At 46.4% G+C, this 16999-nt stretch overlaps 1 protein-coding gene across 8 annotated transcripts in view; it reads right to left on the reverse strand.

Annotated features, from left to right (window-relative positions):
* Positions 1–16999, reverse strand: part of ADCK1 (aarF domain containing kinase 1) — a 125109-nt gene that overhangs the window by 59051 nt on the left and 49059 nt on the right. For 6 of the 8 annotated variants that reach the window (XR_003095215.1, XM_025209971.1, XM_025209973.1 and 3 more), the window contains one exon: positions 11209–11412. The exons of the other annotated variants lie outside the window; for them this stretch is intronic. Coding sequence is in view for 5 of the 6 variants with exons in the window: in XM_025209971.1 (XP_025065756.1) it covers positions 11209–11412 (204 nt within the window). In the remaining variant the exon portion in view is untranslated. The remainder of the gene's footprint in view (positions 1–11208; positions 11413–16999) is intronic. 8 annotated transcript variants of the gene reach the window in all.

Genomic DNA, 16999 nt, shown 5'->3' on the forward strand with positions numbered 1-16999 from the left:
GCTCTCTCCCCACCCCCAGCAAAGGGTCCTATTACTGTTCAGTCAGACACAGTGAGCATCAGGGGAGTATCCCGCAATCCTTTGAGCAAAGTGCCATAGTCTTTTGAAAGATCACGGCAAAGGATTCTAGGTTACATCCTGCACAGAGTTAAAGCAGAAACTTTAGAAAGAAGTGATGTGGACAGGAGACTAGCACAATAGTGAGTCTTCTGGGGAAAAAGGGAGCCAGGAGCAAATGTGCATCTAAGGAAGTGGTGGGCAAAGCCCAACCCACAGGCTGGATCACGTCTGCAGCAGACTCCACTTCCCAGCAGCCCCTACCAGTGTCACTGCGGCCAGTTTTCGTGGAGACCCCAGGAGTGGTGAGGCTATGACCGTGCCAGGCCAGGGTTTCCATGGAGACCCGCCCCAGCAGTGCTGGCAGAGCACACAGCTGGGCAAAGAGCTGCTTTGGGGCCAGGATCTTGCAGCAGTGACAGCATGGGCCAGAGCTGGGGCAGAATTACAATCTGCTGCCCCAGCTCCAGACCACAACATCACCGCTGCAAGATCCCAGCCCTGACCCTGGAGCAGCTACCAGCCGTGCATCCTGCCAGCGTGGCTGGGGCTGGTTTCCATGGAAATTCTGGCCCCACCCTGCCACTGCTGGGGTCTCCATGGAAACTGACCACAGCAATGTGGGCAGGGGCTGCTGGGAAATGGAATCTAGCCACAGCTGGACCTGCCATTTTGCACACCCCTGATCTAAGGCCATCTCCAACCTGGTTTCCATGGCTCTATCTACACCATACTCCCAGGTCACTCAGGGAGGGGTGTCTCTCAGCATTCTTTCCAAACCAAGAAAAACCTGACAAACTTTCTGTGACTGCTCTTGAGATCTCAGTCTCTAGCATGTTTGAGATCAGCATCATTGAAGCACCCCTAGGCTTGGCACATGAGAGCAGGAACAGGTAGGTGGGATTAGGTAGAGTTAGCTTCAGTCAGTAGAATGAGACTTTGTATGTGACTGCAGAGCTGCCCCAGGGGCCCTGTCAATAGTAAGTTTGAGCAAAAGTATCAGCAGCCCTCTGAGAAAGAACCAGCTGTCAATGCCTGAGGACATACAGGCCATAGGGAACAGGCATTACCTGAACCACATCTTAAATCCTATTCCTGCTTCACCTTCTAAACATTGGGTACTTTGGAAAACATATGAGGGAAGCAGAAGGCTGAGGGTAGACAGTTATATGTGGATCTTGGGATTGGTTGTGGGTGCATGTGATGGTGTGGATGACTGTGCAAAGAGGATATAGGAAGGAGGGTGCTGGAGCAGTCGGATGCATATAACGGGCAGGAAGAGATGTGTGAAGTGGCATTCCATGCATTTGGTTTGCAGACAAGTATAAGTCATGTTATGATTGGTGTGCATAGGCAAGGGGACATGTGCCTTTGTGGTGCACATGGAAAAATGGGGAGTGAAGTATATTGTATGGGCATCTTTACACATGCTCCAGGGGTGGAGGAGCACTTTAATTAGAGCGCCCACAGAGTTTCATGTATTCAGCATCCCATGCTTCAAAATGCAGTGGGGCGCTTTAACTAAAGCTTATTTGACAAGCTTTAGTTAAAGCAACCCTGCCGCCATTTTGAAACACGGGAACATTGACTACGGGACACCGAGGCTGCCGGAGCGTATTACTCAATTAATCAAGCCTGCTCCAATGGGCTATAATTACAACACGTCAGAGCAGGCATCCTGCACATCTACAGGCACCCAGGAAGAGAAGTGGTGTGCAGGGATATGTATGACTGGCAGGACAGCACCACTGACATCTGGGAGGCAAAGATCCTGACCCTGGGAGAAAGAGAGAGAAATAGCAAAGATGGTATTAAGGTTAGTAATTCTTAGGACTCTTATAAAAATGCCCAAGATCTCTTCAAATTACAGAAGGGAAAGCACGCAAACTAGTCTCTCTAGCAAGCACTCCTGGTATCACACTGGAAGTGGGGTCACTACTGATGCAGGGGATGGTGCCTTCTGCTGCACCATTCATACTATCCCCTGCAACTAGCACCACCCAGCACAGAGCACGTGGTCAGCAGTGACACAGAGAGAAAGCTCCTATCTGAGTACCCTACCCCACTCCCTGAAGCATTTGCATTGTCCTGAGCGATCTCAAACCCAAGTACTGCGTTAAACCCCCCTTTCTTTTCTCCTTCCTCCTTCTTTCCTTCCCCTTTCTTGCTTCTACTTCATCCTCTCCTTCTGCAGCTTAGTCAGCTTCTCTCCCTTCCCCCGTCTTTCATCCATTCTTTCCCACCTCCTTTCCTCCAAGCCTCGCTGTCTTCTTGTTGAGCTGCCAGGGCTCTGGTTCAGTGGCATAACTCAGCTGATTTACTCCCCTTAAAGCAGTGTCTGTTTGCATGTAAATCACCCTCTGAGCTCAGCCTGTAAAATGGGCTTGTTCACTAAACTCTATGAATAGGAAAGTAGGCACAGCTGGCCTATTCATAATCAACATAAAAAATAGATTAGCACTTTACAGATTAAACATTATCGTCTCAACAGTTAACATAAATCAACTGCACTTACAGGGCCGGCACTGCTCCTGCCATTGCCATGGCTGCTATGAGTAGGGTGACATGCAGAGCTGCCAGGCTGGGGGGGCAGTAGGAAAAAGATTCTCTCTTTTTCCTGGAATGTGGGTTTTCTAGGAAACTGATTCTCTCTTTTTCCTGGAATGTGGGTTTTCCCCCTGCAGGGGGTGCTGCTGAACTCCAATTCAACCAGCAAATCTAAGCTAAGGGGAAGGTGTTACGTGGTTAATTTCTCATCTGTATTTCTAATGCAACCAGCATTGAAGGGGCACTATCTAGTTGCCCTACCTGCCCATGGCTAATACAGGTAAAAAGGGTTTGTTGGATGGAGCAAGGGAAGGGCCTCCTCAGAGGACCGGGAGAAGGTGGAGCCTTTTGGTCCCTCCTGAAGGTTGCTAGCAGCCACCTAACTTGGATCACTACTGAACAAAAGTTATTACTGTCTCTTGAGTGGTGTGAAATGAATTGGTGGGTTCTTACTCCAATTCTTAGCAAGGCAGAGCTTTGCCTCTCAAAAACCAACATCACAAGTCTCAGCAGAGGGACCAAGGACTGAATGGGTCACAAAGACAGAGCTCCACATGGAAGGTTCCTCCAGTAGGAAGGTCCAAGACATTAGGAAACTAAAAAGAGGCAGGGAACTAGGCATGTGCTGGTGCTCAGGCTGACCCTTTTCTTGAGTTGGATTAGGAACACCAAGTCAACAGAGCTATTCAACCCAGCACCTCTCACCACTGCTATCCCCACACGGGAAATGCAGAGGAAGACCATTTTCTAGCAGAACCAGCACAGACCAGACAGGCTCCCTCCCTACTCTGATGATCCTTTGGGAATTGCACAATAGCTAATGCATTCAGCCTGAGCCCATCACCAAGCAGGCCATGTCTTCCACAAGTAGATATCAGAAGGTAGATCTCAAAAAAGTAGACCGCCCCCCACCCACCCAGGCACAGTCACTGACTGGGCATCCAGAGGCAGCTTGACACAGCAGCTAGTCACATACTGGGGATACAGAGGACAAGACATTGGGCAATTTACAAAAGAAGGAGACTGAGGCAACAGTGGATCTAGAATTTTGAAGGGGGGAGTGCAAATGGTGTAGTGCATAGTCACATACAACAACACATTTTTTTCTCCTAACTACCATGCTGTACTGCACTGTACCAAGCCTATGATGGGGCTGCTTCAAGTCTTTAGAGTGCCAAGATGTCTGACTATGATACCAGTACAGCAGGATTCTAAGGGGGAGGTATACCCACACCATTGCACTGCTCCTGGGTTGAGGCAGCAAAACCATTACCTACAGTGGCCTTATCAGCTCCACTGTTCTTAAGCAGGCCCTGGGAATTGTAATTGCTCAAGGTCCCCGCTAGCCCAGTCTGATAAATGGGAAGAACATTCAATAGACCTGAGCCAGTAATTCATATTCAATAACACATCCAAAAGATTTAGCTTCTCACAAATGTCACTTCCTCAAATCAATTTATTATCCAAAATGAATCCATTTATATTTTTTCTAATTATCTGAAACACAGAGCACTTAATACTGAGCAGCCATGTGCAAGAAGCTACTATTTGAGCTCAGCTGGCTAGCTGTGAATGGCAAGATGAAGCATGTGGCATCAGTTCAGTACTTTGATTGGAGGAACATACAAACACTACTGATGAGCACAGCTTGGGTAGAGTGATGGTTCCACTCACTGCAAGAGCTCATCTGTAGACTGTATGACACTGAAGTGTGCATCCTATGAAAATGTATCCTGTAAAACTAAACCACTGCATAAGACACAAACCAGGAATGCAACATCCAGTGTGTTTAAAAATAAGACCTGGGGGACGTGTACGTATCAGAGAGATATATACACATACTATAAGTGGGGCCCAAAATCCCTTTATTTCATCATAACCATACACATGCATAACTATAAACACATGCACTTCTCAGTTGGCTCCATGAATATAGCTGGAAGAGCTAGATAAGTAGGTAGGACTGGGGATCTTGAAGAGAAGCAGGTGTCCCTATGTGGCAGGAGACAAATCCATGGTGGATGCTGGGATATCCAAGTATACAAGCAGAAGACAGGATGCTTGAGTTCAGACAGTCTCTGGGGTATCTTCCAAAATATGTCAGCATTCTGTTCAGAAACGGAACCAAAGCCCCTGGCATGGTGTTGCTGTCCTTGCCCTAGGCCAATCCACAAACCCAGTCTGAACACAGGTACCAAGGTCCCTGAGCTGGTGAAACACATGCTCATGAGTTTGATAAGCTGAGAGAGTCCTAGTGCAAGAATGCCATGCAAGGACATCAGCCTCACCTGCAAAAGGCAACTTCCAGCTAACACAGGAGGGCAGGAGCTGTTACCCATGACATGGATTCCCAAGGGCCTTTTCTCTGATACACATTTGGCTCCAACTCCAGCACAAGTCATCTAAACAGTGCCCAGCATATCCTGCCAGAGTCCCCAAGGGACATGTATACCATGAGCACAGTACAGCTGTGGTCCACATCAGTAAAGACACAGCACTGTAATGATGACGCATTATAATCCATAAGTCAACAAACCCCTGAGCAAACACACAGTGACAAACTCTCTTTAGGGATCCTGCCTTCCATACCTGAGACCACAACAGGACAGTAACTGACAAAGCCCATTCAGTATATTAAACTCTATGACACAGGCCATTGACAGAATGACAAATTAGAGAAGAAGCCAAGGCAGAATTACTTTCTACAGTTTATACTCCAAGATTTTTTTCTGATCTAATTCTAAAATCCAAGAGATGAGGTTTGCATACTTACCACTGGGAAACAAGGACAACTTCAGAAAATATACTGTTCACAGTCAACTACCAGCATCCCAACTGTCAAACCACTGACAGGCAAGTGAAGAGAAAAGAAGATCTAGGCTACCAGAGCCATCCTTAACTTGGGTGAGGTGAATGGAGTCTCCCATGGTAGATGACACCAGCCACACACAGCAAGACCCTCCTACAACAGCTGAAAGTCACCAAAATGAATCCTTCCCAAGCCCATGAAACTAGGGCATGTGATTAAGGAGTGCTCATGTTCCATGTCTAACCATTAAAGTAAGGGCTGCAAAACTGCCAAAAGCAGTGATATCAAGGATCTCAGGTAGTGTGCTAGAGGGAATGTCAGTCATTCTGGCTGCTACCAGGCAAGCAGAGGGGACACCAGTAGGCAAACTGATGGGTGCAGCAAGAGCCACAGAAAGTCCCCACAGGTTATGCTGCTTGCCCCATATTCACAGCGCCACACCACAGAACACGCACCATGCTTCCAAGGTACTGGATAGTTCAGTTGCTATCAGTCCCAAGAAGGCCCAGCCACTGCTGGGGGTGGCTTCTTTGACGCTTGTCATCAGCAGGTGCATCTGCTCTAAGATGCAAAGAAGCGAGCCAGCTAGAGCAGAGAGGCAACGGCAGCACCAGTACAAGCAGCCACCACCGCCGCCTCTCAATTGAATAATGCAGGCCCATTTGTTCTGGGTGACATTAATGTTTCTCGCCATCCATCTCAGACTGTTTAAATTACCTTTTTATGGCCAAAATCTTTTTCATAATTGATAAAAATCTCCTTTTTATACCGTGCATTATTGAAAAAAAATGTGAAGGTTTTTTATTCCTCATTATCGTTTTAATATAAATGCGTTTTTTATTGACAGCTGCTTGGAAGGCTTGACGAGCCCAGAGGGAGACTAGTGCAAGGGGTGGAGGAATGGTCACATCCTCCCCTCCCATTTCCCAGCATTACCCTTATGGTTTGAGGGGCTAATGATCAGGGTAACAACCCTAAGAGCCTATTCTTAACAAAGGTGAGAGAGAGAGCGAGAGCGCGAGCGTGAGCCAGATTCATCTGCAGTGGGAATAACCCTGTGATGAAGGGCAGAAGGAAAGTATTTGCAAACAGAATGCAGTCCTGTCAGCCTTCTCTCTTTCCAGTGCCCACAAACAATGGCATACAAATACTGAAGCAAAACTGAAAAAAAGAGTATGGAATGGGCTTGGAGATAATTGCTGCAGGAAATGCAACAGGATCATACAAAACATGTAACATGCTCCCTCCCCCCAAGCGTTGTATCAGGGATTATGTACCTCCCTGGTCACATGACGAACACAAAACTGGAGACATAGAGCAGGCAACTCTGCAGGAGGTGGGGCAAATGCTGGGAGTGGTTGGAATAAAGCTCTTAGGGATGCAAGTCTGTCCTTGCAGGCCAACTGTCTGCCAGCCATAAAGTCAGTCTCTCAGAGGAGGAGCATTTTGCTTCAAAGCATGACAAATACCAAGCAGTAAGAGTGTGGCCCTTCTACGCTGTCCCCCAAGAACTTCCAGCTCTCTTTTATATAAGAAGTCCTAATCCAGTAGGCCAGGGTTCATCTGCCATCTACTGGTCAATGGGAGCAAAAAACTCCTGGATCAGCGATGCAGGAGAGTGCCCTGTACATACGAGGAACTCCCCCTGTGTATGATGCTGGGCTGGGGCAGGTTCCAAAAAGCCTGTTGCTTGGTCTACTATTTGATCTGTTCAGTGGCTTTATTCAGATAGTAGGTTTAATAAAACTTGTCTCAGGAGAGGTTAGAGCCCTGAGGATAAACTCTGAGAACAGGAACTAGCAGACAGGACTTGTGTCACTAGGGACCCAAGAAAAAAATTCTAGAGTGATCAGGAAGATCCAGAAAGACCTACGGATTCTCCCAGTGAAAACCAGACAACAAGATCTAACTTGAGGAAGCTGTAAGAAGAAATCACATTTGAGAAGGATGCTCCTCACCAAGAGAAATACTTATGTGCACTAATAAAGGTGATCTGAGAAGACAGAAACAGAGGACATCAGTGAGCTAAAGAGAAGCTCAGACATGTGCCTCATGAAAGATGAGGGTTAACACGTCTGGAAAGGGTAGTAGAGCTTTCTGCTGCAGAACTTAAGTTCAAATTCTACCACTGGCCCATGGTGGGAGTTCTTACAGCAGCAGGATTTCCCATAACCCTGCACAATAGTGGTAACCACTATATGCCACATAAAGGCTTTTACTCTTTGTTGAAAGATCAGTAGCATTAGCTCCATCATTTCTGCAGCATTTCTCCAAAAACATGCTATATTTCTTTTTCTTCACGTACACAAAGCATTAGTAAAATACTGTATTTTCTCACATACAACAAGTTTGGTTTTTTCCCCAAAAAACCAGCTGCTGGCAATAGAAGTGCATTATATGCGAGAAATATAGTAAGAGCATCTCTCTGCCACAAAGGCAAAATCTGCACATGATCCAGTGATCAATAAGCTCAGCTCCCTAGCTAGCTGCTGCTACTCAGTTACTTACTACAAGGAAAGGCCTTTCTTCATGCTGCCTTTCAATAGCAGAGCATGCATCTTATTCCAGGGTGCATTTTACACAAGAATATATGGTATTCTCAGTGGAGGTCCCAGCAAGGTCCCCAGTAGTGCCATTTCCTCTCTGCCCTAAGACATGATGCTACACAGCATATGCAACCCAATAGAGCTAGTTTTCTGCTACTACTCCCTGATAATTTAAAGCAGGACCAAAAGGGAATTGGCAAATTCATGGAGGACAGGTCCATCAGTGAGTATTAAACACAATAACTGGAGATGCAACCTCCAAATTAGGACTCCCAGGGCCTCTGAATGCTGGAAGCTATGGGGCAGAAAGGGGGGGTGGGGGGTTGAAAAAAAAAAAATCAAGGTTTTGGATACATCCTGCTTAAATACTCTTCTCCTTACCATTGTAAAAGACAGAACACTGAGCTAGGTGGACCTGTGCTCAAAACCATATGGCATGTTTTATGTTCCCACTGCAAGTTCCTTCCTTATTTGCTGGCCTCTCTCACCCTTAGGCTCTTTAGTCTTTACTGCTTGTTACATACCTGCCTGGACTAGCAGTGTTTCCAGCAATTGTTTCCTCTTTCCATTAGCACCAACTTTTATTTTTGCAAGGGGGGGGACAGCTAAGATGATGGGCATGTGGAAAGTTTTATGCATTTCAGGGGATAGCCCTCTTCCCAAGGGGGCCAGGGGCCTCAAGTCCCCACGTACTTGGTGCCTCTACCTTCTTCAGATCCAACTTGTCCAGGTTGAATTTCATTTATTTCTTGCCCCATATATTGGGCTTAAGAAGGAGCCTGATCTTACTCCCACTAAAGCCAATAGAGGTTCAGCCACCGACTTATACAGCAGTACAACTGGGCTCCAGGTCCACTATAGTTATTGCTTCAGTTCAGTTTGTTTCTAGATGGTTTCCGTTGCTGGTTTCCAGGCAGGATGCTGTTGGGTCAAGAGACTCATTTATACCATTTCTGCAAAGCTTAGAAGAATGCCAATGAGAAACATGCTTGAGAGCAGTGATAAGTGCCCTCAGGGTGGCTTCAAAGCCTCATTTCCAGATTTGCTCCATGTGGAGTCGGTGGGTAGGGTGTGCTTCTCAGCAGCAAATCTCAAGAGTGCTGCAGGGGAGTACAGATGTGCCTTGGGCTCCTGACCTCACCAGGAACATTTACTATATTCAGTTTCCACTTCCCAACTTCCCTAATAATCCCCCACCCAAATCCCAGTTCTCAAATGGGAATTTTATTGGAAAATACAATGCACATATTCCTTAACCAGGATTCGGATCACTTCTAATGCGATTCCCTAGTATTCTACAAGCCCCAAAAGGGAGGACTTTGACACATGAGGTTTTCAAACCCCTTTGTGTTTTTACCTACCTTGACTCAATCCCTTATAACTACTGGCGCTAAGCAACTGCCTTTGGCCTCAAAACATTCTAGTCCCATCAGCTTGCTTCTTTTTATTCATTTCTCTTCCCCCCTCTCTCTTCTCACTTTCATTGTTGCTTTCTTTTGCTCATTAGCATTCCCTCTCATTCCCTTTTTCTATCTCTCGCTCACTGTCTCTTTAAAATTAAATACCAACCCAGCACTGCCCATGTGGGTGAAGTGAATGCTAAGAGGAAAGGCTGCTACCAAGAGGGTGATCCAAGCTGTCTTGCTGGGAATCAATGAGGCATGGAAGGCTTGGCCAGCTCCTGAAATGCTGAGAGAAACCAGAGCGGAGCTGTGGCAGCTGAAAATGCATTTGAGAGTAAAGGAATGGGCCTATCGCTGAGCACCCTGGTCAGCTGCAGAGAGAAGCCATGCTAGCTGAGCTGGAGATAGCTGCTTTCATATTTTAATACAGTCGGTCCCGGTGTGGCTTTCATCTTCATCCAGCATGGGAGAAGCTGGCTGGAGCTCCGCATGAAGCGGAAGCTGAGGAATGGGTCCTGCAAGGAGCAGGTATACTGGTCTGCTCCATACTCCAGCTATCCGCAACACTGTGAATCCAGCTGGTACCAACCTAGCTACAAAGCTGAGGAGTGGTTGGTCATAATTACAGGTAGTGCAGAGGCAGGTCAAAAAAAGTTAACCTTAATTCTTTGCCACTAAAATGTGGGGAAATGCTCAATGTCAGTCAGGAGCACCCAAATACCTTAGCCCCCAAAACTACATGCAAGCAGACCAACTGCACTGCTGCTCCATATGTACATAATACATACATGCACACACTCCACATGCCCCACAGCATACAGTTGCTTATAACCAATCCACACAGCCAGGCATGATCCAATACATCCCCCACAACCCATGGTTGTAAACTGATGTACCCTGGCATGCATGTGCCCATTCATGCGTGCACATGCGCACGCACGCGCGCACACACACACACACACACACACACACACACACACACACTCTCTATTCCAATGCCCACAAAACCCCAACCCTTTTCCCACTCCCCATAGCCTCTACCCTTCCCTTTGCACAAGGAAGCCCCATTCCCCCTGCACAGCCATTCCCACTGTTTTGCGCCACACAGACATGCACAGTTGATGCCTTCCTCCCTGTATCCCCGAGGCTCCTCACCCTGCAACAAGGGAAGCTGTCATCAGAAGGGATTAGATGAAAAACAGCAGGATGCCATATTGGTTTCTTCGCTCCCAACTCCTAAGAGTTAATGGTAACAGGGCCTCCTTTGTTACCCTGTTATCTTGTATGAGCACCAAAAGTGATTGATGTTGTTATTAAAGGGATTTTTTTTTCCATTTGGGATTAATTAGGGGCTTGTGAAAGTAAAGGGCTGTCACTGCCAGCTAGAATTGGTCTGAAACAGCCAGGGCAGTGCAATCTACACATGCACAGCTCTGCCAGTGCGCCATGCTTCGTAACTGCAGCATCCCCTGTACTCAAGTCCTGGAGATGCCCACAGCTCTGCTCACAGCCCTCAGTCCTCACCTCCAGTACCTCTGTTAATCTTGTCATGGGCTCTTCACATATAGCTTTGCTAAGATTCCCATCCCACAATTCTACTACTGCCTCCTCTTTTTTTTTAGGCTTCACCAACCATGTGCACAGACATACGGGAAAGCTGTGAGAGATGTACCACATTTCCTCCAAGGATAGGCTAAGAGGACTCCCGCTACCATCTCTTGCAATGTTTGGCTTCCAATGTACATGTGCCCTCCTATGGCTGCAGATTACCACATGGCTATCCAGAGGCACCACACCCTGCAGCTGACTGCCTGACAGGGTGAACAAGGGACAATGTCTTTCCTACCTCTTTGCCCAGATCCTCTTGTATCACTTGTTTGATTTCCTGCATGCTGCTCTGTGGGGCCTGGCTATGCAGCACCTTGAGGGTGTAGGTGTATTCTTCAGGCAGAAGGTAGTCTAGTGCTCCTAGGTGCTGTCCCACCTTGATGAAAGTGCCTCGGTTGGCACAGCACAGGTCCCGGAGGCGTTCTGCAGAGCGAAGGTGCACCTACAGAGAAACCAGGAAATCAACTGAGCTGCTTTCTCAAACCTTTTGCATCTCATCATCCCACCACCCTTAGAATTCTTATTCCCCTACTCTTATTCTTCCAACTTGGATTAATTTGCTTATTTGGCTCTGTATCTGCACAATCTATCACGTCAGATGAACTCTAGGACTGCATTTTGTTGATTTAGAGAGCTGAGGGGAACCAATGAAGAACACTCCCGCATATAAAAGCTACAAGCTCTTGTTTAAAATGTATGTGAAGCCATGTCTTAGTGAGAGACCAGCAGATCAAAGAAAGACAAAGTGCAGAGGTCACCTAGAGGATGTCCCAGCATAGATGTCTCCCGGAAAATGTGGAAAGACATTCTATTTAAAGACATGTTTAGAAAACAATTGATGTCAATTTAGCCCTAGCGAATGGTACTGGATAGGCAGCCCCTCAGAGACTGGATCCTACTTATCAGCAAAATAGCTACAATCTGGACTACAGCAATACCAGGATTTATTACACATACTCTTCTACCAGCCCCTTTCTCCCTGTCCCAGTTCCAGGGGTGAGGTTGGGGATAAGTTTCCAGGGTCCCATCAGTTCTTGGCCTCTGCTCAGTCAGCCAACAGAAAGCATTCCCATGACAGCTATCATACAAATTTTAGCGACGCAGACACCAGGAACTAGAAACTGATACATGCAGTTCCCCCACTCTAACTCATGGCACTTCACAGAAAGCGCCATGAGTTACAGTGACCCCCCCCAGACCCAACAGGCATTTGCTGTTGGGTTGTGAGGGTGCAGGGGAAAGAAAAATCAAGCTCTACTTTGGATCCAATCCAATGGAGGAGTTGCCTGCCCCCATTGTTACTAGCTCCTCCCCCCTCCCCCCCCAGCTCCAGGGCTGTCTTCAGAAAAGGAGGAGGGAGGAAGAGAGAGCTGCAAGCTGGGGTTTGCCCAACTGAGCTGGAGAGGGAGGGGGTTGGGAGGGAGGCCACAAGGCAAGAGGGCTCCAATCCACCTACCTCCCTCCAGCTCAGGTTGGGCAAACACCAACCCACAGCTCCCCCTCCTCCCCACTCTCTTCCTACAGACAGCACTAGGGGTGAGGCTGGGCTGTACCAGCCCAGTCCCAATCATGCAAAGAGTATGCAGAAGTTACCTAAGGCACTCAACTTTGGAGCGCCTTCATCTGATCATTAGATGAGGGTTAATTTGTCACATGATCAGCCACTTTTAAAGCATTCTGCAGCCGTGCATGTGTCATGGCATGGCTGTAGAGCACTTTCAGGGAGCCAATCACACAACAAATGTTACTTCTATCAGCACCCCAAGAAGCCAACCACTGCAGATGATCACTGTCCAGGTCTGTATTTCAGCTGACAACACTGCTCTCTCTCAAGAAAGTACTAAGCACCAAACCCTCCAATGACAATGATATATTCTGTTTACATTACTAGTAGGAAACATCCCTGTCAGGGACACAGATTTAGTCAGTAGTCTACTAATGGACTTCAATTGAATTTATCCTGCTAACTTAATAAAATGCAAGCAAATTGAAAAAAAAACACATTCCCATCTCTTTCTACACCTGGCTGCCATCTGCACAGTGTTGGCCAATACCTCATGGTATTGGGTGCCAGAGTTCAGCAAAGTCCAAATCCTTGCTGCAGTTCTGGCATGAATTCCCTTTTCCAGGAACATGGCTAAAGACACCAAATCCTCACAGTTCACAGCTGCTTGCTCAGGTATTCAGAAACACTAGCTCAGAGAAATTATCCAGAACCCAAGCGAAAAGCAGATTCACCCTGAAGTTGGAAAAATCAAGTGCTCAAAGTTAGGAAACAGTTTACTCTTAACTCTGTCCCCAACCACTGCTTACACATATATACACTCTCCTTAAACCTTTACAAAGTGTGTATCTATGAATAGCAGGACTTTTGCATCCAGTCTCACTCTATTGCTTGCACACTCCTCAGACTTTGCTCTCAGTCTTTGTAATCAAGTCACCCGACAGCCTACCACCTGAAGCTCTGGGATGAAGAGGTCAATGGACAACTCTACCATAGAGTAAATCTTCTCTCTCCAGAAGACAGTTTTTTTGTCAGGAGTTTGTTCTACAGCCTCAGACCAAACTCTACAGAAATCAAAGGCCAGCATAATCCTCACCAACCTCTGCTCCAAGGACAAGGCCCTGCCTTTTCCAATATAACAACGAACAGTGTATGGATAAAAACTATGCATAAAGCAGAAACGTACCAAACTACACAGTACACTGCACACACAATTCTCTCTGGGGAAGGCTTAGAGGTAGAAAGAACAAGATGACAGATGTTATCAAGACCCAGCGCATGCTATGCTCAGTCTGACCCACAGATCATGTGAGTTGCTGGCACCACTAGCTCCAGAACCCCAGCTCTTTAGCTGAAGCAGGTTGTGCTCTTCACTCTGCAAGTCCTTGATTCAATTCACCACATGTCAAGCAAGGAACAGTTTATGTATCAGCAATGTCAGTTAATGAGATGCAGGAAAGAACCCAGGGGTGGCAGTGATTTGTATGGAAGGACTTATGAAGAACAGATTTCTTCAAGAAGCCAAGTTTGAAACCTAGGTCCAAGCTCTCACTAGGGCAGTTCAAATTTAGGACCTAAACTTCCAAATAGTATTTTGGAAAAGCCCTGAGAACCTAATTAGAGCACATCCTGTAGCGTTTGCCAGAAACCGAGGGATGCTCAATTCAAGAATATTTGTATGGGGTTCACAAGTTTAAACGCCCTCCAGGTGAACTCGTCAGAGAACAATCATCTGACACTCCTGGGGACATAAGTGCAGATAGCATTTGGGCAAAATGGGCTTACACAGGACTTCATTCCCACAATTATTCAAAATAACTAGAGCACACACATGCACATGTGGGTAAGCATGTCATCCCTGTGCTCTTATCTGCAGGTCACTTTCCTAGCCAGTTCAATGCCTTGGTCTGATCTTCAGAGCCATCAAAAGGCCTGGATGCAGCTACAATTGGCCTCTAGGCAAATGCACCTAACCACAGCCAGATGAAGCACATAGGTGCCAGAACAAATCACTCTCGGTGGAAGGGATTCAGCCATGAAACAAGATACTAGAGGAGGGCAGATTAATCCAGAGTTGGATCTCTTACAGGGCACTCTACAAAACCTCTCTCTTTGAGAGAGCATTTCTCACTATACCTCCACAGAAGAACCTTAAGCCCAGTGACAAGAGCAGAAGACTCGGGATGTCCACGACAGGCTTCCTTTGCCAGCCTCATTCAAAAGAGCACCAAGATACCATAGGAAATTCTAGAGAAAAATTGATGTGTAAACAGAAAGATGCACAGCACAAACACACATTCAAGTACACACACTGCATGTGTATGTGTAACAACAATACGAGGTGTCCACACACAATGCCTACTCAAAGCCACCCACAGACATGCACAAAATGCTGCCTGAATCCCCCAGACCCACAGGTAAGACTGCTGCATTTTATGGGCTTCTTTTGATACTTCTGTTGTGACAAACAGTCCCCTGCTTGAGCAAGATGCTTCCCTTCCTCGTCCTTCTGTGCATGTCTGCCCGTGTGTGGGGAAGACAGACAGACAGTCAAAGAAAGGGAGTGATGAAGGGAAGAAATGAAATGGAAAGAGCAAGAGAGTTAGAAAGGGAGTAACATGGAATGAAAGAGAGGGAGTGGGAGGGAGAGAGCCAGAGCAGCTGGGCAGTTTGTCACAGTACAGGGAGTACAGCCCATTACAGGGAAACAGCTTTTATGCAGCCTGGATAATTGTCCTCGACACTCTGTCTCCAGCAGAGGATTAAAAAAATAAAGTCCAGCAGCCAGTGAAGGTTGGAGGGGAGTCACTGTCTACAGCTCCCCAGAGCTTGTCTGTATTCCAGAGGAGACGGAGGGCAGGCTGTGTGAAGCATGCTTGTCAGGGGGAGGGGAAAGAAGTGTTTCCAGTCCTGGTTCTTTGTGCTCAAGCTCTAGACTCTTCCGTGTTAGAAGAATGTCATGCCAGGGCTCTGTGAGCTCACAGAGACACAGTAGGAGCCACAGATGAGCTGTTTCCACACAGCTTGGGGCCCTGGTAAACCCAAACACAAGGACACAGTCAAACCACTGTCTCCTGCATGGCTTAGTGCAAAACACAAAGCAAGATGACTCAGGGACTGAAACATAGGGCTAAGCATCAACAACCTTGGTCTCTTGCACAGTACTGCACAATATCAAGTATCAAGCTGGCCTGGATAGGAGGGCCTAGGTTTAGGGAACTGAATTACAAGGTCATATTCCCCACTAAACACTGGTCAGGCCCAGAAAGTGAAAGAGAATAAAATCCAAGTTGCCTGTGTAGAAGGACAGGACACTAGCACCAAGTTGGTGAGGGAGCACGAAACCAAGGCTGCAAGTCATTTACCTGTCAAAATCTCTACCCCATCAAGAAGACTTACCAAGGTACAACCACCTGTACCTGATGTCAAAGACACTCCTTCAGGAAAAACACCCTCTCCAGCTCCTCACTGACGCAGATCACTAGGGCTCAGATGCAAAGAAAACCCTCACCCCCCTGTATCATGGCTGTGAAGAGAGCAAAACTAGCCTAGACCTCCTTTGGCACAAGAGCAGAGGAAATTCAAGCTCTACAGAATCTTTACATCCCTTAGTGAACCCCAGCTACCTCATGGACATAAGTCCTCACAGGGAGAGCTGATCTCTGAAAAAGTGAAAGATAAGGACAGCCACACTGAGAATGCCAGGAGCAAGAGAGCAGAAACTAAGACACAGTAGCCTCCTCCCACAATAATTTGGCCCATTTATGCTACAAGCAGCAACGGAAGTGCTACTGAATCTCAGGGACAATCCCTGACAATGTACCCAAAATGTTTGGAACTGCTGCCAGCAGACAGTTGTTGCCAGCCTTGGCCATTTTCAAGGGGCCTAGGCCAAGCTGGAGAAGTATGGCTAAGCAGAAGACCCCAAAACCTGTTTTTGAATGACTGTACAGTGAACCTTTGTAGACATGACAACTAGCTTGGTCAACAAAGTAAAGAAAGCCATCAACACATCTAACTAAACCAGCAATGAGATTAAATTAAACAAAGCACAAAGCCTGAAAAAGACATTACATAATCCAGACATACTATATCATAGCTTTAGCTTAAAGTAATTGATAAAAGCAAATGTATTAGATGTTGTTTTGCTATAATAGATGCATTTTTGTTAAGGTTCCAGGTAAGTCGTAAATAAATAAATAAAATAAATATGTAAATAAAAGCAGCCTTGTTTATGGAAGACTATACATTTTGAGAAAGAGAAAAACAGGATAAGGACAAGAAATATTCCACAACGGTGAAGAAAGGAAGAGATAAGAATCCTTCCTTCCAGAAACATAATTTTCACAGAAACATAAATCCCAATTAATTGACACCTTTCACATCCACAGGAAAACTGGTTCATCCAGTTCCAAAAGTTTCAGTAAAATAAAGAAAGTTAAATAAAACCTAATCAGATAACATTTATTACACTATTTAGAATAAGACATATAATAAATATGGGGGAAAGGCTAGAGGGAAATTT

Source organism: Alligator sinensis, unplaced genomic scaffold, assembly GCF_000455745.1.
Source record: "Alligator sinensis unplaced genomic scaffold, ASM45574v1 scaffold1195_1, whole genome shotgun sequence".
NCBI classification, from domain to species: Eukaryota; Metazoa; Chordata; order Crocodylia; family Alligatoridae; genus Alligator; species Alligator sinensis.